Genomic DNA, 26,384 nt, shown 5'->3' on the forward strand with positions numbered 1-26,384 from the left:
ATTTACAGGGGTTTAGGAAAATTACAGATGGTTCAATATATTGGTAAAACAAATACATAATCTGAGAGTTTATGTCACATCCATAACGCTGAAATTGTCTTTTGCATTACTCTCTATTTAAGTATAACATTTTCCATGATAAATAACAGTGTATCATCAGCAATGCATGCGGTAACAATTTGGGTCAAAAGATTAATTTAAAAAAAGCACATGAATTAATTTGAGTATCTTTTAATGTTCAATGCCCCCCCCTCTGTTTTACTGACAGTATGTTCTGGAGCTGAACTTGATGATCTATGTTATCACAGCATGATTTGAGTTTGTTCCAAAGAGCATCTTGTTTTTCAGTGGAAGCAGGTAAATCTGCCCTCCTATTTGAAGAGTCAACACGGTCAATGTCACAAATTTGTTTACACTTGATTAAGGACCTAGAAATAGAGCAGAATTTAAAATATTTATTCTTCCTTGTAGAATACTTTCCTCTGAAATGTTGAAACGTTCTATTTATCTCCAGGTTTTAAATAAATAAATAAACAAACCCCAGATGTTCCATGCAATGTTTGGACCCCACTTACATACACAACATATAAGAGAGAAAAATCTATTTATATCCATGCATAAATTGTTTCTCAATAGACATCAATGACATTTTTATTAAAAGGTCTCCTGCATCTTGAATATTTTTCCTGAGAAAACACAAAACTCACAAATTGAGACCAACAATGTCACAAAGTCTGCCATCAAAGTCAAGATTTTAGTGTGTATTTCGCATCAAATTTAGGCTACTCAAATTGCTTATTTTCAATCGAAAATATACAAGCAACCATATGAAAACTAGTCATTTTACTTGTTTCATTACACATGTACTGTTATCACACACGATATTTATCAACTGCCCAATGAATTATCACCTACTTTATTCCGATTATTTTAAGCAAGTGCGTCATATGATGACATGGGCTATCCCAACTTATCTCTTCAAGCTTTCACATAACGCACAGTGTGTGATGTACTACAAACGTATAACGTACAGTAATAGTACAGTAGCCTTGTCGATCAAGAGAGACACCATCATGATGTAGGACCGTGAAACCGTGTGTCTGGAGGCGGAGCTGAGGAACAGCTGGACTGTTTTAAGTTTGCATTCACTCCACACGGCGGGACACGAGATCAGACAGAGACCCTGCAAATCTCTCCTTTAGTGATCAAGCCCGACAGCGAAGAGAAACTACAAAACGGAGATACTCAAAAGTCGCGGATTCTTCGTCGTTTGAGAAGTAACGCTACAGCTTATTGCGGATAGATTGTAACGCGTCTTTCATCGATCCGCGGACTGTCTGTGGATTTTACAAAGGTGACGGAGACTCGTCTGCAGGACCATCAACGAGGGGAAGGTGAGATACGGTCGCAATCTTTTTGATACACGTAAGTTACGGCTTCAACTTCACTCGGCCATTTTGCCGTGTTACTAAAAGGACAAAATTCTGCATGCGCTCGAGACCGACGCGACGCTTTTACAGTGTTTCAGTAATACTCCTGCAACTCCTGCTTTAGATTTGTCCTCGTTGTAAATGTTATTCCGTGTTCCTCGCAGGTATATGATGTATAAAATGAGTGGCTGTGAAGAGAGTATAAATGCACATTGATGAGCAGAGGGACGCGGGCTGGAGAAGGAGAAAGAAGCGGACGCTGTAGAGGATCAAGTGTCGGAGATGTCTCTGTGGATGATCTTACCCGTCAGCCTCCCAGCTCTCACCATCACTGGAATATGGGTCGTGTGAGTCTCTCTTTACTTCATGCTGCTTTTAAAAAGTATGATTTGTAAAGCAAAACAGGGACGAAAGGTACAGCTGTCATGAACACTGGGATTACATTATTTCAGAGGCTTATTGCTGTGAATATGGAGTTGAGTAGTCTGGTTTCAGAATTCCATAATAACCACAAATGTACCATTGTATATAACAGGAACCATAGTTTACCATGATATTTGTTGGAAAAAACATGTTTAATTCAACTCTATTACTATATAGTTTTATTATATCAACAATAGCCATAGTAATTTTCATAAAAGATGCTCTCTTCATACCAAGAGAAGTCTGTTATGTCCCTGGAATAACGTTTTGGAACATGAGCATTACAATTTTCAATGTTAATCTTTATATCTCAAGGTTAATGTTTATAAAAGCATTATAGCAGCTGAAATACAGCCCTGATGCCTTTATCTTCAAAAATGACAGCCATATTCCTACTCACTGGGGAGTGGGCTATTTTATAGACCCACTACACATTTGCCCATAGTTGACTCGTCTTAACTTGCCTGAAAATGACGGAGACTTTGAGGTCAATATTATTAACGTGTTCATAGCAGAGTAATAAAGAGAGATGTCATGATGTTCTGGAAGAGAGCTATGCATGAGCGACCTTAAAGGGATAGTTCACCCAAAAATAACAATTCTGTCATCATTTACTCACCTTCAAGTTTTTCCGAATCTGAATAAATTTCTTTGTTAAGATGGACACAGAGAAAGATATTTTGAAGAATGTAGGACAGCAAACAGTTCTGGGGCACTTTTGACTACCATTGTCATTTTTCCTATATGGTAGTCAATGGGGTCCAAGAACTGTTAGGTTACAAGAATTTGTCCAAATATCTTTCTCCGTGTTCAACCAAACAAAGACATTTATACAGATTTTGAACAACTAGAGAGTGAGTAATTCATGACAGAATTTTCATTTTGGGGTGAACTATCACTTTAATGCCTTTGAATAGAGTGAAAAATTAGCCAGAATCATATTTAAGACGTCAGGGTGAAGGATCTCGGCTCCAGGTTGGATCAGTGTTGTTGGAAGTCTCAGCAATATGAGATGTTTTTGCATTTTCACTTTCTTAGAGGTTGACCTGTTTCATGTCCCTTCCTTCCTGTGCAATGCTTCCATTTCTACAGTGAGCTGAAGGTCCTCTTCCTCTCTTGTAGAACGCTGAGAGTAAAGTGACTGAGGTGGTTACAAAAACCCTGTGTGAGGATAGGACAGCATCAGTGACTTCTCATTTACTATGCCAGAGGGAGAAAGGGAGAGAAAGTGTTTTGGTTTATTATTTCCATGACAGTCTGGGAGATGATCCCAATACAACATGGACCAAAGTCGTCTTGCTCCAGAGGCTTTTCCATTATGCAGGCAAGAAAGGGCTTGTTTTTGTAGCAGAAAATAGCATCTCTAAATATGAGCTACAAAGTTAGAATTACCAAAAACAGTTCAAAGTACATGTGAATCTGAAAAAAAAAGTTTGTTTTGTTCTCACGCTTTATTGTTTTAGAATGAAAGTTAGCTGCAAGCGTTTCACAGTACATAGCCCCTAGATACACCACAGTGGAACGTTTGTTTGAGGCTTTGAATTATTCAGGCTACGTTGTAAAAACGTTTCCATCTAGTGCGAGGGTACATTTCCATGCAGAATTTCCATTTGGACCTTCTTTCTTGCGTTCAGTCTGTTGTTTATGAATTGGGAGAACGTGGCTTACTCATGCCACTGAATTGCGTATTCCCACAATGATGTGCTTTTCTCTTTGGGGTTGAAGATACTGTTTATGCAAACAACTCCGATAGCATTTATTCAAAACAAAGGCTTTGTGTGTCATCTGTAAGTTTTAGGCCACAAGCCAACAGCTGAAATGTCAGTGTTGCCGCAGTGGTTGTTGAAGAAAGATTTGAAATGAAGCATTTTGACCCATTTTGTTTGGGATGTGGCTTTTATCAGATCTGAAGTGCCGGTCATTAATTCTCACACCTGCACAGAGCTGCTGTGAATATAGAGCTTTTGGCATTTTAGTGAATGAGATAAGAACATGATATTGAATGGAAGAAGGGTGATACTGCCTTATGTTTTGGAGGTTTTTTCACGAAAACAGGTCTTAACCTTACGGAGTATTTACCTTTGCTAGTTTTTAGTAAGTTCTGGCCGAGGTTCATAGACAAATTAAATGATAATCAATCACTTTGAAATTAATTAAAGAAATCCATTTTGTAAACAAATTAATATACATTATATTTTACTTTTTCTCATTACAACCATATAAGCCAGAAGGATTCAGAAATTAAAATTTTCATTACATGAACCAAAGAAAGAATCATTTTTCTTTTCATGCATTTTTATTTGTGTGCAGTATAACAATATAGGGCTGCAACTAACGATTATTTTGATAATCGATTAGTTGGACGATTATGTTTTCGATTAATCGGATAAAAAGTTTAATTAGATCTTTTGCTTATACAGTAATGACTAAATCAGAGATGGGAAAAGTATACACAACTGAACTCATTTGCCTTCTCCCAAATTGTTGTGGATGTCTCCCTAATTAACACACCAAGGCTGAGTTGATTCAGGTGTGTCATATTAGAAGCAGCTGACAAACGTGGGAGGGGGCGGTTGGCCAAAGAAATCTTTTTTTTTTGTGGCATGAAAAGTGAAATATTTGTCATTCAAATGTAGTGAAGTACAGTAAAAAGTATCCAGAAAAAATAATACGTAAGTATAGTACAAAAAGTTTACTTCCTTACTTCCCACCTCTGATATAAATAAACCCCCAAATCAGGGTATTTAGCCTATTATGTACTTTGCAAAGTGCAAACGCCACAAATTGGGTTTTACTAAAATAATCTTTAATTTTGTCATTTTAAACACCTCTCCCCTTTAAACTTTAAAACTGCGCGGCTTTGAGAGATGCATGCAAAACACGTCTGACTTTAAAACTGCGCACCTCGCGCTGCACGGAGAGACGCATGCACGGAGAGACAAGTTTGACTTTAAAACTGCGCAACTTGTGCTGCACGGAGAGACGCGCGCGACTTTAAAATTGCGCACATGGCGCTGCACGGAGAGACATTTAAAAGGGAAGAAGACGAGCTTGATTTATAACTGCGCAGCTCGCAAGTGACGTCACAGACCAACTAATCGATAATGAAATTCGTTGACAACTATTTTCATTATCGATAATTATCGATTTTATCGATTAGTTGTTGCAGCCCTATATTCACAAACAATATTTGCATATTGCATATACTAAAAAACAAACATTTTTCAGGTGTGAGGCAAAATAATCACAGTTTTAGTTAAGTTTCATGTTATTCCTGTAAATGAATTAAACTAGATTTTGTTTTCTGTTGTTTCTTTTTTCACTTTGAAGACTTTTTGCAACTCAGTTCTGTAGTGCCATACTCTATTTCGCTCTAAAACTAAAACATACTAAACAATGTGTTAAATAAAGTCGCTTTTTAATCTGACACAAAAGCTGTGCGACTCTGTGGCCAGATTGTGTTTAGTAAAAGACAGGCCTTGTGTTTCCTGTGATGTTGAGAGTGACCTTTTAACGGCCCATGTTTATTAACAACACCAGCCAGGGCAGATGGCAGAATGTTTGTTTACCAAATGTAATTTCTCTCAGAGATGCTCCAAGTGTAACGCACGGCTCAGGTGGTCTGTATCTCTGTGGATACAGACACGTACACGTTTACAAGAAATGAAAACAAAGCTAATTGCTGTTTAGCCCATGGCTGACCCTGTATGCTGTCAGATGCAGTTACACTAGACAGATGCCAATGTGTTTGTGTGTCAACACTGAGATTAGCATGAGAGAAAAATGATATCCATGGACAATCCATATATTTTTTATCTCATCCATTTGTGAGCAACTTTGCTTGCTTGAAAGAATTCTTCATACTCTGTAAAAGTTTGAAGGCGAACATTCCCTTTGACCGTTATCTGATGCCCCCGTGTTCATTGACTTCCTTTGAGGGTCAGTGTGACTGGATCAGGAGGTTGTTGTGTGAGCAAATAGTGACACATAATGCCAGCATAAGCTAAAGATGTACCGTCATATTGACTGTATTTCCAGAGCTGTCCGGTTATTTGGTTTTATGTTGCAAGCAGAATGTCACATCAAAAGGACGTGCACCCCTGATTTTATCAGTGAGGACACAGGCCTCTGTGATGTTCAGTTTCCACAGCTTCATTTGGAAACACTTTGATGTTGTCCATAATAAAAAATTGTTTTATATATTTATTTCGGCTCTTTTAAACGTTGGGTCTGTAATGCTTTTTGAGAATGATCTTAGACCTCTGTGGTTTACATTGTTCTTGTGGTCAGCATAACCTTTATTTAGATTTTTTTGACAGAATAATGGCTGCGTTCTAATGTTTTTTTAATACGTGGGGTTTATTTTTGCGTGTTTTTGTCCATTTTGTTTAGATACTTGTTCAGATTGTGTTTAGTGTGAGATGTAACATTTTCACTTCTTTGTCGAAGGATAAAACATATTTACGAAACGCATTTGTCCGTTTAGGGCTGCTGCTGTAGAAACAACATGGCGAATTCCATGTTAGGGGACCCGCGGTGTATGTAGATAGAAATAGCTCATTATAAAGTAATAAAACATAACGCTTCATTATGTAAGGTTTTTATTCACATCTGAACACATAGTTATGTATATTATATTGCATTTCTGTCAATAGATCCTTCAAAAAGTTACACACTGGGCCTTTAAAATTAGTTCAGGTTTGCAGTTTTTCTGACTAATATGTGTGTCATCATTTCTGATTTTCAGGTATGCCATGGCCTTATACAATCAGCACGTCTGTCCTGTGGACAACTGGTGAGAATTCATTCAGTTTTTAAACTCTATTGTCAATTTGTTTATTTGCATAAGCATCGAATGAATTACAAAATGACATATAAATAGTAAATTAAATGTATTATATTGTTTTATTTATAAATTATTAAATGCTAATGATTCATTAATGCTTCAATAAATGAAGAAACATTTACTGTAAAAAATTACTGTTGGGTACTAAAATCTTATCTGTTATCTATTAATAATTTACTATAGAACATATACTCGCACCTTTCTAACACATGCACATTAGACCGAGAACCCCTAGTGATGTCTCCTACAATTCATGTGGCATCATCAGATGTAATGAGTGATGATTTTGATGTGAGATGTTGAACGAATCCTCGCTCATTAACTTCATTTGGCTCAAGGACATATGAGCGAGTTAAGAATCAAAGCCCTTGTTTATTGTCTCTGTTAATCGCAGGTTAACTTGTGCTTCGTACCATGAGAGCTTCTAGTCAAACATTAGCATATGAAGCACAACAGAGTCTAGGCAACTGCAGTTAGGCTTTGCGCACTACTGCATTTTAATTCTTTTAAAGCCGTAATAATGGCACCTGTGTGCGAGATTTCAATCAGATCAATCAGTAAGGGATTTCAAAGATTTTTTGGCTCATGATGAATATATCTCATCTTTAAAAGTTGTGCAGGTCAACGTTTTTAAAAGCAGTTCTGTTCAACAAACAGGCTAAATTTGCTCTTGTTTGTTCAACTTCAGCTGTTTAAGTCAAACGCTCCACCTTCTGCTGAACGCATGAGTTGAGCTTTACATTCCTGGATAATTTTAACACTGGGATCAACTGTACTCTTTCAGGTTTATTTTCTGATGGAGGTGGAGCATTAGCTCGCTGGTGCGGAGTGTGTTAGCTTTACAAATGAAGTGTAGCTACATTATGTTTGTTTTACATTTCCGCATGGTGTAGGATGAGTTGAAATGTCTAGTGACTGTGAATACACGTTTATACTGGAAATGAACTGTAACATCATCCAGTGTGCAGGAGGAATACAACAATTCTCTTCAGATTCACAACCAAATATGGAATGCATTTAGTATCGTTTTTCATTTCTTGCTAGTGAACGGTCACACCTTTATAATGCATGTATGGTGGTTTGTGTGTTTGTTTATATACAGGATGTATAACCAGACGTGTGAGGTGGATCTGCCCTTCCAGAGGGGACCAATCCAATGCTGTACTCTGGACAACATTCCACTCATAAGGTCTGTACGAAATGACATCAGGACAAACTTTTATTTAACTGTATGAACATTTTGAGTAAAATGACTAAACTTGTTTTTTTGGGCACTGAAATCAGACAGTTTAGGGAATAGGGTGCAATAGTCTAAAATGTATATATTAGAGAATAGAGACATTCTTATTTAGGAATAAAATATTGAATAATATAATAAAACATTGAAAAGTTCAACAAATAAACACAGCAAGTTTTCACCCTATTCATAAAAAGCAGCCGTTCATCTTTTTACCCTGTCTCATGATGCAGTAGTGTATGCCAGCACATTCTTATTCAATAGCTCCTTCCTTTCTTCTGCATGCGTCTCTTGTTTTTCTCTTGTGTGTCATTTCTATCGTCCTCCATCTAAAGGCAAAGAAAGGGTCAGAGAGAAACAGAAATCCAGAACCATTGTTCGCCATGACCTGCCTTGCACCTTTAATTTGAGTTCGAGATATTTTTCCTGCTGTGAGGGAAAGACCCGGAGCTGCTCTTCTCTCTTTAACACAACATTCCCATATGACTGACAAACACTGAGGCTTTAGCAAAACCTTTGTGTTCATTTATTTGACTTTACTAGGCTGATTTATCATCAAAGAGAAACCTGACATCACTATATTATGCATTCTGCAATCACTTTGTAGGGCCTAGACGATCAATAGGTCGTCTGTTTTCTGTGCCTTAGCTGTGATTTATAGTTTTAACTTGTCTTATTTATGTGCATTGGGTGTGCCCATGATCTGCATTTATGCTGTATACCACCAGTTTGTGTGTGTGTGTGTGTGTGTGTGTGTGTGTGTGTGTGTGTGTGTGTGTGTGCGCGTGTGTGTGTATGTGTGTGTGTGTGTGTGTGTGTGTGTGTGTGTGTGTGTGTGTGTGTGTGTGTGTGTGTGTGTGTGTGTGAGGGGGGGTTATTTTGACTGCAAGTTTCTATAGTCGGTAGTTCTTATCCCAGACATGTTCTCATGTAGGTGAAAGGTCAGATCACACACACAGGAACTACATACATTTTTGGCTTATCTTGTGGAACACTTCTGTGTATTTATAGAAAGCGTACTATATTTAATCCTAATTGCGTGCATTGGTGTTTGGTCTTCACAGTATGTCAGATAATTGTTTAAGAGCGAGTTCGTTTAGGAACTTGCCATGCCATGGATTCAGTTTCCAGGAATAGTGATAAACTATTCCTTGAATGCACTCTGAAGTGTCTATGGAAATGCATCTGCCAAATGCATGGATTTACATGCGTTTACTTCATAAGTTTACAGTTGTATGTCCTTTTAAAGGCTTCATGTCACAGTGACATGTTATGGCTTAAATTGTCTCCAGTGGTGATAACCTGCATGTTTAGGAGGAAGATTTCCTTTTATGGATGTTTGTATATATTTTCTGTTCACTGCCGATGCTGTCCACTATCGTTTTTTTGTCTTTTGTCATTTCCCATGCAGTATGACAGCTGTGTGGTAAATGGGTCCTCAAGCCCTCTTTGAGTTTTGCCCCCCTTTTCCCAAAAGAATCCCCAGCTGCCAATGTACGTTCCCAAGGGCCAAAGAGGCCAATCCTTGTTTTCTGCCAATGGGACTTTTTTTAATGTGTGTCTATACATGTGTGTGTTGATATTGTGAGAGTCTTTGGCATCTAACCTGTGCTCTGATGCTTTGATCTGCAGTAAATGTGGGACTCTTCCTCCAGAGAGCTGCTTCTTCAGTCTCATCTGTAGCACCGGATCCTTTATGGGTGAGTTATGGCATATGACATCACTCAAAGTCTGATCACCATTTGCATTCTACTCATTTGTGTGCTGCTCTTTCCATTTTCCATAAAACGTGAATTGTGTGAGTCATGGGTGCAAGCGCCCGCTTTATTTTTCACCGGATGGACGAACAGTCCGTGGGGCTTCAGACTGCAAAACCTGCAATCCTAAGAGCTAAATTGCAAATCTCGTTTTATTTAATCAACAGCATTGAATGGATCATTGTAGTTAAGCTCCAGCTTCCTGTTTTTCCACCCGTTTGAACTATTCCTGAACGTTTTTTGATTTTGGAATTTCAGATGAATCTGTCGTTTACTCCTCAGTAAATGATTCCCATCTGTGCTACAATGTTTCACTGTCTAGGCAGCAATTTAGCTCAGGAAATTGCCGGCTTACAGTGTTTGCAAAAGTATAATATTCACCGCCACAGGTTGATGAGCTACAGTATATACAGTAATTATATAACGGACGTATTCTGTTTATGTTGAGATGTCAGGCTGGCATTATCATCCTAAAGCTAGTTTCCTAAACATTTGCTAAAGTATGAATAGCAAATCTTTAAGCATTGCATACCAGAATAAGACGTCAGTGAATGTTGATGACTGCATGTCTTGGTTGATGATGTCACTTTTCATAACCAAACACAGTGCACAAGAATGAATCATCACTTGAAATGATCTGAATTTCATTTATATTCAGGTATTTCACAGTGGAGGAACAAACTGATTCCTATTATATTCAAAACATCATATTAATATTAAGAGTAGTTAATGGCCATTATTTATGTATTATTTGTTTCTTGGTAAAATTTCTAAAACATGCTTTAAAGATACATTTACATAAGAAGCAAGGTTGCACAGTAAGGTGTTGACTCAAACAATTTTGTCAGATTTAAGCTTTTAAGTAATTGTTAATGGACGGCAAAAATTCTATACTAATACATTCTCAGAAAATAAGTGTTATAATAGACTCTTAAAAATGTGAGATTACCAAATCTTTTATAAAACAGCATTATGAAGATTGATGACTCATATTGCATGTCGTACATTAAAACTCTCTCAATAGTTTCATGGCACTTATGAGGCTCATGTCAACAAACAATCATAAGTAAATTTGCTGTAGTGTAGGTGGCCATTGCCCTACTCTGTGCTCTGATACTGCTGCTCACAGCCAAGTGCAAACTATGCAGCAGGTCTGTGAAAAGAAGAACTTGTAAAGACTCATCGGTTCACTGTGACCTTTGACCTGAGCGTCTGTTCCTGGTGGCAGTCCTCCTGCTGAGAGCTGAAGGGTTGTATTGTTGTGTCCAGTCCTCCACCCTGTGATTGAGAGTGTTGTCCTGCTGTGAAACTCCGTCTCTGCCTGTTTGCGTAAGGAAGTCACCGTTGTTCATCCAACAATACAAGAAAGTGTCGCTTGTGAATTCTTTTTGAATATACGTCTTATATAATTCTGGTATCAAACGAAAACCTCGCCTTATGCTACGTGATTTATTACATCGTGGTTCCCGGACAAAGGGATCTTAGAAAAGTTGCTCAGACCAAAAAGCTCATATTGAGATAAAAATCTCAGCAGCCTGATAAAAATGCATGCCGACCGTCCGATCAAGGGTGACCAGGGGTTCCCTAGGGGTGCATTGTTTTCCAAGTGGCAGGTTATATAATACTCTGTGTTCCTGAATCTGCACATGGTATTGGGGAAACATCTCTCAACATATACCAGCACTGTAACTGTGCGGAAACAGGCTGGAGAAGGGTCACAGCACGAACTGACCAAAGCTTGTTAAGGCTCCCAAAGAGCTTGTAACTATACTTTTACCTTTTTATGTTTTTTTAAGTCCTGCACCAAGGTGTAAACTTTTCATATATGATTGTTACATGGAAAGGAAATTGCATGGGAGATATACATTAACATGCAAAACCCAACAGATTTGAGCATTTAATAATGCTTATGTGTCTTTTTCTCTTTTTATCCACTTGTTTCAAGTGAGGCGACTTTTTGAACAGCTATTTATTTAGCATTATTGATTCATATCACATATTTAAGCTAAACTTTTATTAACTCACGGTGTGCACTATAGTGTCCAGACTCACTGAATCGTCGACATATCGTCGACTCGTATCAATTGTTCATATCACAATAATTACAAGGTTTTTTTTGCGTTGTATGTTATTATCACTATATTGAATTGCATTTGAAGAAAAACCTTAAAATACTTTGTGTTCTTATTGATGTTTAAAAAATGTTTATTACATAAAAAAGAAAACTACCTTGAGCATTTAAGATTTTAAGAGATCATTTGAATAAATCCATACGTAAATAAGTTCCGATTTATATTTAATTAAATAATGATTTATAGACAGCTGAATAAGCAAAGTAGATTCGCATTTTGTGGCAGAACATTTACTGATACAAATGTCTATTTAAAATACAAAACTCTATTATGGATAAGAAATTATTACCATATTTACAATAAGCACTATAAATAAATTTACAGCTACGTATATGGTGTTATATAGCTCTCTGTAATCTGACTCAGATTGGTCATTTCCTAGTGGGACATACACTGCAATCAATAGCAACGAGATATCAGCATGTTAAAAAAAACATGCTTCCCTTCATTGGTGTGCCGTACACTTGCTCTTAGTTATACGAGGCACGGAATGGATGCTCGATGTGTCTCTCTAAAACAACGTTTCTCAGAAAATACTAGTTGACCATCAAGGCGTCTGTGTGCTGTAAGAGTCTGAAATAGCCACAGATTATAATGAGTTATAATGAGATTGTCAGTCAGCATTCTGTGGAACTGAACGTGCATGTTCTGTCTGTGCCATTCATCATTTTTTTCCAGTTTGTACTTCACAGTTTGTCTAGAGAATCACTGATGTATTTAGTACAAACATTATCATCCTTTCAGTTAGAAAAGCACAAGATGTGACCTCCAAAGTGACCTAATGAATTCTGTTGTGATGTTGACACCAACCCAATGACGTATTCAAGACACCCCGTCCTTGAGCAAATGTGTAGCAGAACCGTGGCACATTTTTAGTAATGCTAGACAATCCTATAATGTGCTGCGGGTTTTATAGGAGTTTAACATGGTTTTGTGTCTGAGGTGTGGCTGTAGCTACAGAGCAGAATAATAATGGCCTGCGTCCAGTTGACACCATGTGTTTTTGAGACCCCGCTTCTGTGTCCTGCATTCTGAAGCCGAGAGTTTACTTCCAGGAAACAACGCATACAAACACTCGCGCACACGCACAAATAGATAGACAGTTGAAAAGATCTTGGGTTGTCCAAAGCACAAATAGACAAAGTTGAGCATGTCTGGTATTATATTTAAGTCTTTGATAGTACATTTGGACGATAACTGAACAATAGTAGATGGTTGTGTATAAAGAATACAGATGACAGTGAACAATCACTTCGGTACACAGTTTGTGTTGTTGTTATGCTGTTTCAGCTGGATTTTATTAAACACAGTAAATTACATTTGCCTGCAGACATGTTTGTTTTTCCATCCTCGTAACTTCTCCTAAACTGTTGTATCAGACATCTTGTTTTGTTACTGCCACTAAAGTTTCATACCACTTATTGTATATAAAAACGGTCTGTCTTCCCTGTTGAAGACCAATTGATGGTCTGCAGCATATGTTTTGGTTTCTGATTCTCAGTATACAGGCTTTTAAAATAGCTTAGCTTGCAAGATTTGTTTTCTTTTCCTACTATGGTAGACAATAGGGATGTAACGATTCACCGTGAGCCGGTTGAAAATCGGATATAATGAGTGACGATTCAAATCGGTTGAGGTGTGAACTGAATCGCAATACATTTTTTGAACAGCAGGGGCCGCTATTTTCACTGCAAATCTAAACGTGGACATGCTGATATTTCTTAAATGCAAAAAAATCCAAGAAAAGCTCAGACAGTATTAGTTTGTTTATATTAAAGAGACTTTTTCTATTATTAATTTGTTATAAAATTGCAGTTTAGATTTGTTATTTGAAATAAGACATTATTTTATTATACAAAGAAACGTGAAGCATTTTGTAAAAATAAATCGTGAGTAAATCGTGAATAATTCGCATCGTGAGATCAGAATCGTGACTCGCATCGCATCGTGAGCTGAGTGAATCGTTACATCCCTAGTAGACAATAGCGCCCCACAACTGTTTGGTTACAAATGTTCTCCCAAATATCTTGCTTAGTGTTCTAAAGAACAACAAAACTTATACAGGTTTGAGACAACTTGATATTAAGTGAATGATGATCATTTTTATTTCTGGGTGAACTATACCTATAGGTTTTTTTGCCAACAAAACACAGACATATGACTTAGTTAAGACATAAGACTTACCGCGTACGATTCATGTCCGGCATCTTTTAGCGCTGGGACCGCTCCGTCTATCAGTTTCAAAAGATCTCCAAATCCAGCGTTATATCCAGGGCTGTACAGTGCAACACATGCTACGAAAAATTCTGTCTGTGCTAAGAATAAATTGACCATTGTAGCACGCGTGCGATACAGTTCTGTATAGTTTTTGATATGCGTTTTAGACAGAGCCGCTTGTTTGTGTTAGGTGTAGTTGTCGCAGTGCTTGTTTGTGTGTGATATAAATCAATGCTGCACTGCTATTTTAGTTGTTTTTGCGTTTAAAACGTGGTTTCCTGCACTGAGTCCATATTTAGAGCCCGATGTGGAAACAGGAAATGAAAAGCGGAGGCGCTATCCGGCTTTTTAAAAATGTCACCTGCTTGTTTTTCGTGAATGTGAATGAGCTGCACAGTTTAATGCATTACTACACACGCGTGTGAGGCTCGTGCATTTGTCTGCGTCCCTCTATGAGGACATGAACACATGAACTCCAGAGCTGATCTGAGAGTTTATTTCATAAGCATTTCACTGTTAGAGAAATGATATCATCAGTGTTGGGCAAGTTACTCTGATAAGTAATTAATTACTAGTTACTAATTACAAAATCAATAGTGTAATTAGATTACTGTACAAATTACTCTCTCCAAAAAAATACTCATTACTGATTACTTTCTATATCCTACATCAACTTTGATTAGTTAAGTGATTCAAGGATAGACATGAAACGGCTCTTTTAATTCATTCAAATAAATAATATTAAACTAAAAAAAGTAGTATTATTAACTGACTCAAGTATTACAAATGTGAGAATTATAGATTAAAGCACGATTTTAAAGTTAGGCTTTGAATTTTGATGTCAATTCCACTATTGCACACACATATATTACACACAGTAGTTACACCCAACACTGGATATCGTCAATCATACACTCTTTGTGACGACACGTCAAAATAAAAGTCTGGTAAACTTGAACATCCATATTAAAAACACCATTTTATTATAATATATACTATAATGAATTGTTGTATTCTAGCAGTAAATTGATCAACTGTAAACACTAGAGTATACCTATAATTAATAAACTAATATTTAATATATACATACAGTATATATAATAATATATAAAAATCACCTTTGTATCTGCAAAAGGAGGAATTTTACTTCAGTTTACCATTGTACATAATATAATAGAGTATACAACAGTATGTGGACAAATATATAATTATTGTATAGTAAAAGAACGGAAAACACAGAACTCAGAAAATTTTAAACAGAAAAAACTTGGGAAAAACGAAATTATATGGCCCAAATTTACCCAACTGTAACATGTGATAAACTACACATAAATATTTTTTGTGTATATTTTTCTAATATAACAGACATTTTATACTTGTGCTACAACTGTTTGGCCTGTGCTACAAAACTTTAAACCTCTGTAGCACCAGTGCTACGTGCAAAAAAAGTAAACGTACAGCCCTGGTTATATCCACTGTTTATATAACATTCACCACCAAAATGCAGTGAGCAAACAAACACAACTAAACTTCCATCAGCTGAGTGAAGCGGCATTGATGGGTGTGATGCATTGAAGTGCTCTTTCTCTCACGCTAGCGCGTGCTCTTTCGCTAGGTGGATGACGCGTGGCCGTGCTTTTCGGGAGAATGGCCAATAAAAGGAATAGGATCCCTGTTACAAAACTTGGAGTGCTGGGGGGGTGTATCGAGCACAGAAATACTACGTCATACGTCCAACTCGTTTTTTAACAAGTTGACCATGTTAAGCATGAGAAGACAGCACGTTTAACAGTGTAAAGAAGTCAGAATGCATGAAATAGCATGTTACCCCATCTTTAATTGGATTTGACTATTGTCCAGAGGCCAGTTAGTTGGGAAAAGAGTAAGAGTCTGAAGATGGCATCTACGCTTTGGATAAAAGCGTCTTGCCAAATGAATAAAAGTTTTTATTTTTGTTGGAGTCAACAACCTAGTAAACACTCACATACAGCACAAAGACTGGTACTATATGAACAAACATCTAATGAACGACTTAAAAAGGGTAAATTCATTTAGTGTTATTTGTGCCATGCTCTACCAGTTGCGCAATGACTGAGGTCATGGGTTAATTTTCCAAGGAACACACTGATGAAATATACCATGAGTTGACAGTTACTTTAGATCAGTGGTTGTCAACAGGGGGGCCCAGCTGACTTCCAAGGGGGCCTCAAGATGACCAATTATTTAAAATGAAGACAAAAAGAGCACTGAAAACCAAGATATGTCTCATTTTTTGGCCATTTTTATTATGAATAAACATTTTTTCCCAGTTAATGTTAAGCTCTAAAATATTTTATTTGTTAGAAATATTGAGTTTTTTTATTATTGAGTTCAGTGGGGGAGTCAAAAATGTTGAGAACCCCTGCTTTAGATAAAGGGATCTGCCAAATGCAAAATATGAATTCACATACCTTGGAAATGCCACAGGCTTTTGGTGACATAGAAGTAAAACATATCCATTATTATTATTATGGTAGTTGGTAAACCTTTTTAATCAAATTAAATAACAAAACTTCTCTCTCTCTTTCTCCACTCAGTGATGGTTATTGTGTTGCTGCGTTATGCCCATGTGATAGAGAAGCACCAAAACTGTGTATTAAACACAGCGAGTCTCTCCACCGGCTGGATCTGTGCTGCAGGACTCATCATGGTGGGAAACTTTCAGGTACAGACATGACTCTTTACTCTTTTGTATGAACAGTTGTGTAGTCAGTGGTGTACTCATGAACTCTTTCCAGGACTTCAGGTTGGTCATGTGACAGCTAGAGGAAGCCCCATTCTCTTATACATACACAGTGGCTTCCTGCAGAAATACTTCAGTATGGTCTGGCTTACAGTTAAACTGATGGTAACCCTGCTGATATGACCAGCTGAGACTTGAATGAATTTCTGAATGTGCTGGCTGGTTTGTGTGGGTTTACCTGGTAAAAGAATTGAGCAGAAGCTGGTTGATTGTCAAAATGCATCCGGTTGGTTTTATTTTTAACTGCCTTTGAAAGTGGTTCAAGTGATGTGATTGCGAAACATTTCTGCACATGTTTATTTGTGTTTGAGGGCGTATGGTTGTGTGCGTTTTGCATATATACAGTGTCAAATATTTCTGGAGAATGAATGTCGTTCTTGCTTCAGTTATTCTCAACTTCTGTTCTCCGCTGGATCCTCCTCTGGAGAGTTTAGATAAATGTTGTTGTTATGAGATTTGGAAGGCAGGCTTCATAAACCTCCTCATGCCGAGCCCTGCGCTCCTCCAAGCCCGACATCCTTTACCTTTATTTATGAATCTGCGTGAGACTGTGGCGGCCGCGTTTTTGCAGGTCGAAATGTTTGGACGATTGGCTGCGTGCCCGGCCTGCTAGCGACGTGGGGAGGTCGGCCAACGGGGGCATCGCAGGGTTTTATGGGCTGGTTGCCATAGATACAGAGACGGAGACCAACCATTCTCTTGCTAATGTAAGCGTCCATATCTTAACTATGTTCTGCATCAGAAGCAATGCATAAACGTTTATGTGTGTGTGTGTGTGTGTGTGTGTGAAGGAGAAAGCACAGGTTTGTCCATAGATTTATCTTCTTCACTGAAGCATGCTATATTTATGATGTAGGCAGGTGTTTCAGAGTATAAACCTCTGTCTTTGCTGGATTATGAACTCAAAGAATTTGTCTTATCAGCTATTTTGTTTTAAGGACAGTCATTTTTCATCCACTCCCATGCATTTTTGAAATGTTTTGAAATCCAGCAAAGCTACTCCCCTGGATTTCAATAAGCTTAGTTAGCTGGCTGGCCATTGGTTACATTTTTGTGTTTTATATCCTTGCTTTAAATTGGTCACTGAAATCTGCCATTTATCTTAAAGGTCTTGCTTGTGTAGAAGCACTTCACCCGAACATTAAAATGTTACTGTATACACTAAACGAGTATGCAAAAGGAGATATGTTGCTGATTCTTCTCATAGCTCTTTTCCACAAGTACAGTTCATAGTGAACAAGGGCTGTTAGCCTTTAAAGTCACCATAAAAGTCCATTGTTTTATTTTCCAAGCCAAACAGAGCTTTAATAATGTCGTTTTTGTCTTCTACGGAAAGAAAAATACAGTATACAGTCTACATGAGAGCGAGTAAATAATTACTTTACTTTGAGCCTATTATAATACAAGACCACCCGCTCGCTGTGTGTAAAAAGCAACATTGTGCACAGAGCCGAGACATCCGTGTTTGGGTTGCACATGTGAAGTCTGATGTCCATTAGGTCACGTTTGGTCCTTCCCGCTCTGCTCCTCTGATTTCCTCTCTCGCGTCTGGAGGTGGGCTCACAGAAATGAAGCGGTCTGCTCCTGGAGCCCCTCCCACTCTTCTGTTTGTGTAAGAGAAACGTGAACAGAATGTTCCTGCCCACCGCCTGCCACATTGTGCTCCAGAGGCAGACCTTCATTAGGGCTCGCCGACATGTTAAGAGCGGTGCTGCTTGCCAAATAAAACTCCCTTGACTTCGGAGACAGCGGTAGCTTTTTTTTGCTAGTCTGTTAAGTGGATTGTAGAGGAAAAACTAAGTTTTGGGCATTTTGTTCATTTCATGTTTCATAGCTTTGAGGCTGTCCATATGCTAGTTTAATCCTAAAGAAGGCTAAAATGTACATTTATGCATTTAATATGTTTTGGCATTTAAAATGTGCAGGAGGGAAAGGGATGAAAAATAAGAGTGCTTGGTTAAGAATGCCAAAAAGGAACATTTTTTTTTACATTTATTACGATAACAGATTTCAAAGATTCAAAGAAAGATTGACGATCACCGATGAATCTTCCACGGTTTCACAGTTTTCAAATCTACACCTACTGCCATTTCTAACAGTCAAACCCCAAAAGGGCACTTTTGGGAAAAGTAGCATTGCACCATGTCCTCCCAAATTCCATGAAATGGAGGGAAATTTACTGGAAACGTGGGTCAATGAGTCACGCCGTACCATGCTATATGTGTGTGGAGCACAGCAACCGTGATCTGACAGGCGGAAGAGACGGAATGAGCACGTGGCCCAGACGCCACATCTGTACCTCATCAGCCGGCCCGCCTTCCCTTCTGCCGCTGCGGTGTAAGATGATAAGGGCACCATCAGACTCCCATTATTACCATCAGATAAAACATGTTATGTAACACTGGCGGCACTGTTACAGTTTCTTTTTCATTTTGGGAGAGTTTTGATGGAATTCTTTTCCAGTTTTGTTTTTCAGCAATGTTCCGGTGGGGTTCCACAGAACTTAATTTGGGAAAAATAGGAGGTTATAGAGGCACTGAGCGAGTGAGGAAAGACAGATCAGGCTGGAGATCACAGAGGGTGTTCTGTTTGAATAAAGTGAAGGTACAGGTGTGTGGGCCTCCCTCTTATTCCACAAACCTGTCCGAGCTTGTTGAAAAAGCTCTGCCACGTTGCTTCTCTGCTTCCTGGTCAATATTTTCCACACAACTTATGTGAAATTGCCCAGCAGTTATGCAGTTTTTGAGCCAACCTACGGAATCCTGTCCTGATAGTCATGGTTGTGATTTGCAGTATATTATTTAGAATATTTCTTTTATATACAGTATGTCATGTTTTAGATGAACATTTTGACTTCTAAATTTAAAGGTCGTTTAGAGGATGAATCCCTTTCAAGTAGAGCTTATGTAAGATTTCCAGAGTTTCTGTTAGCATACGTGCATTTTTTATACACGAGTGTGAATGTTTATGTTTATGTGTGTGCTTGTGTGGTCCCCTGTAAACATTTAACTGCACCCAGACGTGTTCGGTGGAAAGCAGGTTTCTCGCTCAGAAGTGAATGGATGAATCATTCAAGATAAATGAACCATCCTGCTCTTTCCTGTGTTAAAGGGACAGTTCACCCAAAAATGAAAATGTCGTCATCGTTTACTTACCCTAAAGTTGGTCCAAACCTGTATTCGTTTGTTTGTTCTGCTAAACACAAAGGAAGATATTTGGAAGAATGTCAGTAACCAAACAGATCTTATCCCCCATTTACTGCCATAGTAGGGAAATAAATAATATTGGGATCAATGGGGGATGAGAACGGTTTGGTGACTGATATTCTTCCAAATATTTAAACTTTCTCTTTAGTGTGTGTGTGTGTGTGTGAGAACAGATTTTCAAGGATGGTAAAGGTATCCACCTTTAATGTGGGGACCAGTATATTGTCAAAATGCAGATAGGTAGTGTGAGTGTTTTGGTAGGGTGAGGGTTAGGGGATAGAATATACAGTATAAACGTCATTATGTCTCTGTGGAAAGTCCCCACGGTGTGTGCGTGTGTGTGTGTGCAAACTGTACATTCCTTCTGTCAGCCTGTGAACGCACAGAGGAATGAGACCCTGATGAACTGCAGAGAAAAAGTTACACATTGATAAGAAACACAATACCCGTGATTCAGTTGATCTAAAATGCCATTGCTTAATACAGGTGCCTCTAACGTTTGGAACTTAAGCCACACTTCCAAAAATGAAACATCATTTATCATTATTTACGTCATTTTAAACCTCTATGAGTTTCTTTCTTCTGCAGAAAACAAAAGAAGATATTTTGAAGAATGTAGATAAGCGAACAACGACAGTGACTTGTATTGGTTTTGTGTCCATACAATAGAAGTGAATGGGTTCCGCCCACTGTTCAGTGACCAACGTTCTTCAAAATATCTTCTTTTGTGTTCTGCAGAAGAAAGAAAGTCTTACAGGTTTAAAACGACAAGAGGGTGAGTAAATGATGACAGAATCATCATTTTGGGTGAACTGTTCCTTTAAGATGTTATTTTGCTATTCTGCAAATTGATCTAGTATATTTGAGTTTCCCTACAATGGAGTAAAATTCATACAGTGGAACAAAAAACATTAAACATTTGAAGAATAAACATTGAAAACAACGAAACAAAAAAACATTTAAACACTTAAAGTAGTAAATATGTCCCTCAAGAACTGACAATACAAGGAGAAACAGAGCTAAAAACTCTTCTTTCAGGCAGGCATTTACCACATGTTAAAGCAAGTCCATATGAGCGAAGCATCTTTCCTCTGTTACTAATTTGCAGCTCAAGGCAAAAGAAAAGAAGCTACACTAATACAAAGACTGCCTGCAGTTAACTGTGTGTCTATGCCGTATCTCTGTGTTTGTTTTAATTGAAAAGTGTTAGAAAAGCTCACTGTGTGCTCAGGTTTGGACTTGAAGCATACAAGCTGGACAGTGACTGGCTTTTTATTTTTTTACAGCTTTTTTTAATCTGTCTTGAGTAATACATCATGCACTGGCATTTTGTGTTTCGGTGGCATGGATCACATGGTCACACGCTTCTTCATTGTGCATTGTGCCGGTTACCCACATGACATACTGCTTCCTCCGTCCCTCTCTTTAAAAGCGCATACTTGCATACCTCAAACATTACAGAGTTGAGAACATGTCCTTGTTCTAATGACAGTGTAAGCTCAGAGAACAGCAGCTGTTTAGACACCAAAGTGAAGGGGAAGTCTTTGCCTCGGGGAACTTACACAATATCATTGACTGAACTCACGAGCGCTTCCCTGACAATACCTGGACTTGATTTATTGTTTCAAAAGTTACTGCTGCAACACTTGATACTTTGCTTTTCAGTGTGAAAAAAAAGGAAGTAAGGAGAGTAAATATAGTTTCGGTTTTGGTAATATTATTGGGAAGAAACCTCAGGTAAACCTGTCATCTGCAACATTGTAACTTTTCTGGCAATTCAAGCTGCTTTGTTATACTATTTATTTAAAGTTTTAACGTTTATTTCTATAGCATTTTTATACTCTTGCAGCTGCACATACCTTTAGAAGAATCGTCTACACTAATAAAAATGGACAAATGCACAAAGGTTTCAGACAGGTTAGGGGATAAAAGGTGTGTTTAAAGCTCTGTAGCTGAACGCTGCATAGTATATCATTTTAAAATAGCATGTGATATGGTAAATGCTTTAAACTGTAGTATGTGTTTGTATGAAGTTGTCACTGTAGCTGTGGGTGTTCTGCTGCCCTCTGCTGGTGTGGGAGTTGTAACTATTCCTTAAAGTGATCGTTCTCCCAAAAATGAATAATCTGTCATCAGCAGAACACAAAAAAATATATTATTTGAAGAATGTTGTTCACCGGCACCCATTCACCTGCCTTGGTTTTGTGTCCATACAATAGAAGTGAATGGGGGCCTGCGCTGTTCGGTTACCAGTTTTCTTCAAAATGTCTTCTTTTGTGTTCTGTGTTAGAAAGAAAGTCATACAGGTTTGATATGACAAGAAGGCGAGTAAATTATTTTCATTTTTGGCTGAACTGTTCCTTTAAGCAATCGAATCACAAACATAGCACGCAAAGCAATATGTGGTGAGTGAAGAAAAACTTGCAGCTATAAAAATGGAAAATCTGCGCAAACAAGTTTCCTCTTATGCCCCAAATATGTTCCATGACAATTTTAGGACTGCATGTGGTTTCTTAGCAGGCTGGATCCAGGACCTACTGTACTGGAATCATATTTCCCTACATAGTTCTAACCCATCCCTTCATTTGTTTCGAGCACACAAAATTAAAGCTGTTCATATTTGTGCTGAAATAAGATGCATTGTTTGAAACAGTTTTAGTTTGTTAAATCATACAGACTCAAGTTTCAACATTGGCTATAAATAAGTCATGTGTACTTGACTTGCTAGCGTTTGATTGGTTGCTGTATGAGTCATATGGTTGTTTATTCTGGGTCATGTTAAAGAGTTTAGAGTGGTGGGCTCTGAATGTGAATTTACTTCCTAGACATAGTCAGAAGAAAGAATGCAGGGGAAACAAAATCTAAAAAATCCAGGGCGTTTTTTCCCCAGCAAACTGAATAAAAGGAAAAACTAAAAGCAGTTCGACAAGAGATTGTGTGTGAATATGTGCGTGTCTACAGCAGATCTGACTGTACATATTTAAATAAGAAAACAGTCAAATGCTTTTGTTCCTGTGAAAAACTATTTCTAACCATTCCCAGTTTTGTCATGTATTGTGTATTATGTTGTGGTGTTTCGTGAACAATTTCTATATTTTAGCTGTTGGAACAGCATAAAACATAATCAATTTCTTCATTCATCAACTTCCCCGTCGCTAAACCACATCCCCAGCGTATGATGCGTTGGGTCTGTTTCTATGTTGTCATCTTACTGAGGTGTATGATTGTGTTGCTCACAGGTGGATAATGCGAAGGTTCTTCACTATGTCGGAGCAGGTGTGGCCTTCCCCACCAGCATGCTGTTTGTCTGTCTGCAGTCTGCGCTCACCTACCGCCTGGCCAAGACCCAGGGAGATTACAATATGGGTCACCTGCGCCTGTTAATGACCCTGCTGGCCTTTGTAGCCCTGGTGCTTAGTATCCTTGACACTCATACTCACCTGATTTAGATTTTCTGTTGTTTCATTCACAAGTTTATTATTATTACATCTCATGTTGCCTACTGGTATATACGAAGTTAATGATCTCTTTACGTTTTCTTAATTTTTGCACAGTTTGTAATTATGGTATTTATCACTTTCAAGCATTCCACCCTGTTATCCAAGTTATTTCTAGAAAATAACTTTTTTTTTTATATTACTTTATTAGTAACCAGAAACCAACATTTTGACTCTTAGCCCAGCTAGCCCCTGAGATAAAGCTCAGGGGGGGCTAAATGATCAACCCTGTTACTGTTTAGATTTATGTAATGTTACAGCGCTTGCTATGATTCCTTAACCAAACGTTCCTCCAGGTGGAGTGTTTTTCGTTCAGGAGAGTTTCGTCCTGCAACACACATCAGCCATTTTCGAGTGGGTCTTCTGTATGATAATCATGCTGTTCTTCGGCACGTTCGCCTTTGAATTCGCCGGGATATCCGGTGACACAATGATGGTGCTGGCCCGCAGACAGTCCCTACAGACCCGAGACCACAAAATAGAGTCACTTAGCGTAGCCAATCAGCTCCAGCCTGAGAGCTTGTCCATACTTTAACCTCAGTGCCCTACAATAGGTCTCTCTCTCTCTCTCTGAATGCCAGAAAAACTGCAGAAGGAAAGAAACACAAACTGGACCCTGGATCTCAGACATCCATCTTACATTTACCAAAGAATCCAGCTCAGATTTTGCACATTTTTGAGAGACCAAGTCTACGCCACCTGTGCCGTGTCTGGGGACTTTTGAATCCAGCATCTTCCATGCTGAGAAACTGCACTTGGACGCGTGTTGGAGTTTTGTTTGATCTCATCAGGATTTTGAAATCCTATCCATGTAACAGACTGCAAGTTGATGAAGCTGGAAGGTCAAGACTGAATCAGTGATGTAGTGAACTAAACCAAAGCCTTCTACACTCAAGCATTTTAACATTAAAAAAAAATGTTCTCGTGCCCATTCCAGACATTGCAAGACAATGAATCGAAAATGCTGATCTTCTTTGCCTTTTGTTTTTTTAAGGCGAGAGATATAAAAAAGCATCTCTGACCTACTAGTTGACCCATCAAGGTGTTTTATTTTTCTTGTATAGCATTATGCCGTCTAGTGTTTTCGGTTCAGGAGATTCTCAATACCAGCGTGCCTTACAATGAAGAACCAAATACAGCTTTTTATAGACGTCAATAGCCTTTGAACAGGCATGTATTTTATCATATGCAGCAAATAATAAAACAGCCGAGCTGAATGAGATCAGCAGAAACCTCACGCAAAACAGACGCATAAGCTGATCACATTAGGTCGCCACTAATTGGTGCCATTCCAGAATGAATGTTAGAAGGATTGCTGGACATTGTGACCAAATGTAATTGAGAAGAGAAGATTGTTGTTTTGTCCCGAGGTAAATGTCATTATGGAGGTCTCTGTCACTGTGGGAGGGATCAGAGACTTAAAAGCCCTTTTATAGATTGTCTCCCCCTGGTGGCTAGTTTGACACGTGTTCACAGGTCTAGGACTGAACTTTTTTGTTTCTTACAAAGTGATAATGCAGCAGGCCTGCAGTGTCATAATGTTTATGAAAAGGAAGCTTGTTACACACTAGTCACACTGCCCATGTGGCATTAAAAAAGAAATGTTCCCTAGTCATTATCAAGAGAGTTTGTGTCATTCAAACTGTCAGAATACATTTGTATTAACTTTCCACGTCACCATCTGATGCTACCAGTGCTCTTTTGAAAACACATTTCAGTTGACCAGTTATATATATCTCTGCACTCAGGAATGTCAGATCTTGTCAGAACATTTACAGTCATTTTCTTTCTTGCTCAAGCAGAGTGAAAGTTTTACGATTTACGGTTCATTCCTACTGCAGACAGATTTATAACAATCAAACGCATGGCGCGTATAAATATCTGAAGAACCTACTGTTGTCTCTGTTAAAGTCCTTTGCCAAACTCCATGCATCAGTTTAAGATTACATTCCAGATAGCAAAAGTGCCTTTGACTCAATAAATCCAAAGATCTGAGATTAGAGGAATGTTTTGTTTATTTGATTGTACTGTATATTTGCCTTAACTGAAATGTATGGAAATAAAGAATGAGACATTACTCTATACCTTTAGTTTCTTTTTTTCCTGTGGATAAGCGATTTACTTTAGTTAAAGAAATAGTTCAACCAAAAACTAACATTCTGTTTAGGGGTCAGGAGGAACTGTTCTTTTAAAGCTTCTTGCATCACATGTTAAATTTCACATGTCATTTAGACATTTTTTCATGGCAGGTAGTTCCCGTTAGTCACTATGGACTTTAGCGTTTATCCATACACAAATACAATGAAGCTGGGTTTTCTTGTTTGCTTTACCAGATAGTTGGCTGTGTTGAGTGGCGTGACTTGCAAAGTCACCTCAGTCAGCAACATATACAGCCACGAAAACATTTAAGAGACCATTTTAAAACGATTTAAAATGATTTTCTATTTATAGCTATGTGTTTAGGCAAAATTATCATTTTTGTTTCGTTCTGTGAACTGCTAACAACATTTCTCCCAAATTTCAAATAAAACTATTGTTTCTATTTGCATTTCTTTGCAAAAAAAAATAAAAATACTGCAAAGAAAACAAGTTCAGATTCACTTTTAAGCAATACAACTGCAGTTCATGTATTTTGGGAAAAAAATGTGTTTTTATCCGATAACCTCGATTTTTATCACCGTTTTCATGTCTCTTGTCATGCTGTCAGTCTTTCACATTGCTGTTGGATGATTTAATGTCACTCCTGAGGTTTGATTTTGTTGAAATTCAACAAAAATTGGACTGTAATGGCCCCAATACATCTAGAAATGCCGATTACATGAACATTCATAATGGTGTCTTCATTTTCCATGGCTGT

The 26,384-nt window shown here is 38.0% G+C and overlaps 1 protein-coding gene across 2 annotated transcripts; it reads left to right on the top strand.

Annotated features, from left to right (window-relative positions):
* Window positions 1-1,091: 1,091 nt before the first annotated feature.
* On the top strand, window positions 1,092-26,035 carry zgc:154058 (Transmembrane protein 150A-like). 2 transcript variants are annotated; one of them, XM_057342905.1, is made up of 8 exons: window positions 1,092-1,425; window positions 1,595-1,777; window positions 6,601-6,648; window positions 7,802-7,888; window positions 9,569-9,636; window positions 16,619-16,746; window positions 23,270-23,447; window positions 23,824-26,035. In XM_057342905.1, the coding sequence occupies exons 2-8, from the start codon at window positions 1,713-1,715 to the stop codon at window positions 24,060-24,062; spliced, it is 813 nt and encodes a 270-aa protein (XP_057198888.1). In that variant the 5' UTR covers window positions 1,092-1,425; window positions 1,595-1,712; the 3' UTR covers window positions 24,063-26,035. The 2 variants fall into 2 exon arrangements, with proteins under 2 accessions (XP_057198888.1, XP_057198887.1); XM_057342904.1 differs by having other exon boundaries at window positions 1,092-1,394.
* The last annotated feature ends 349 nt before the right edge of the window (window positions 26,036-26,384 follow it).

The sequence above is a fragment of the Triplophysa rosa genome, linkage group LG9, assembly GCF_024868665.1.
Source record: "Triplophysa rosa linkage group LG9, Trosa_1v2, whole genome shotgun sequence".
Taxonomy (NCBI): domain Eukaryota; kingdom Metazoa; phylum Chordata; class Actinopteri; order Cypriniformes; family Nemacheilidae; genus Triplophysa; species Triplophysa rosa.

Coding starts and splice junctions, on each gene's coding strand:
- zgc:154058 (XM_057342905.1), top strand. CDS start 1,713: ATGTCTCTGTGGATGATCTTACCCGTCAGCCTCCCAGCTCTCACCATC. Junction 16,747..23,269: donor TCATGGTGGGAAACTTTCAG/GTACAGACATGA, acceptor TGTTGCTCACAG/GTGGATAATGCGAAGGTTCT. Junction 23,448..23,823: donor CTTTGTAGCCCTGGTGCTTA/GTATCCTTGACA, acceptor ACGTTCCTCCAG/GTGGAGTGTTTTTCGTTCAG.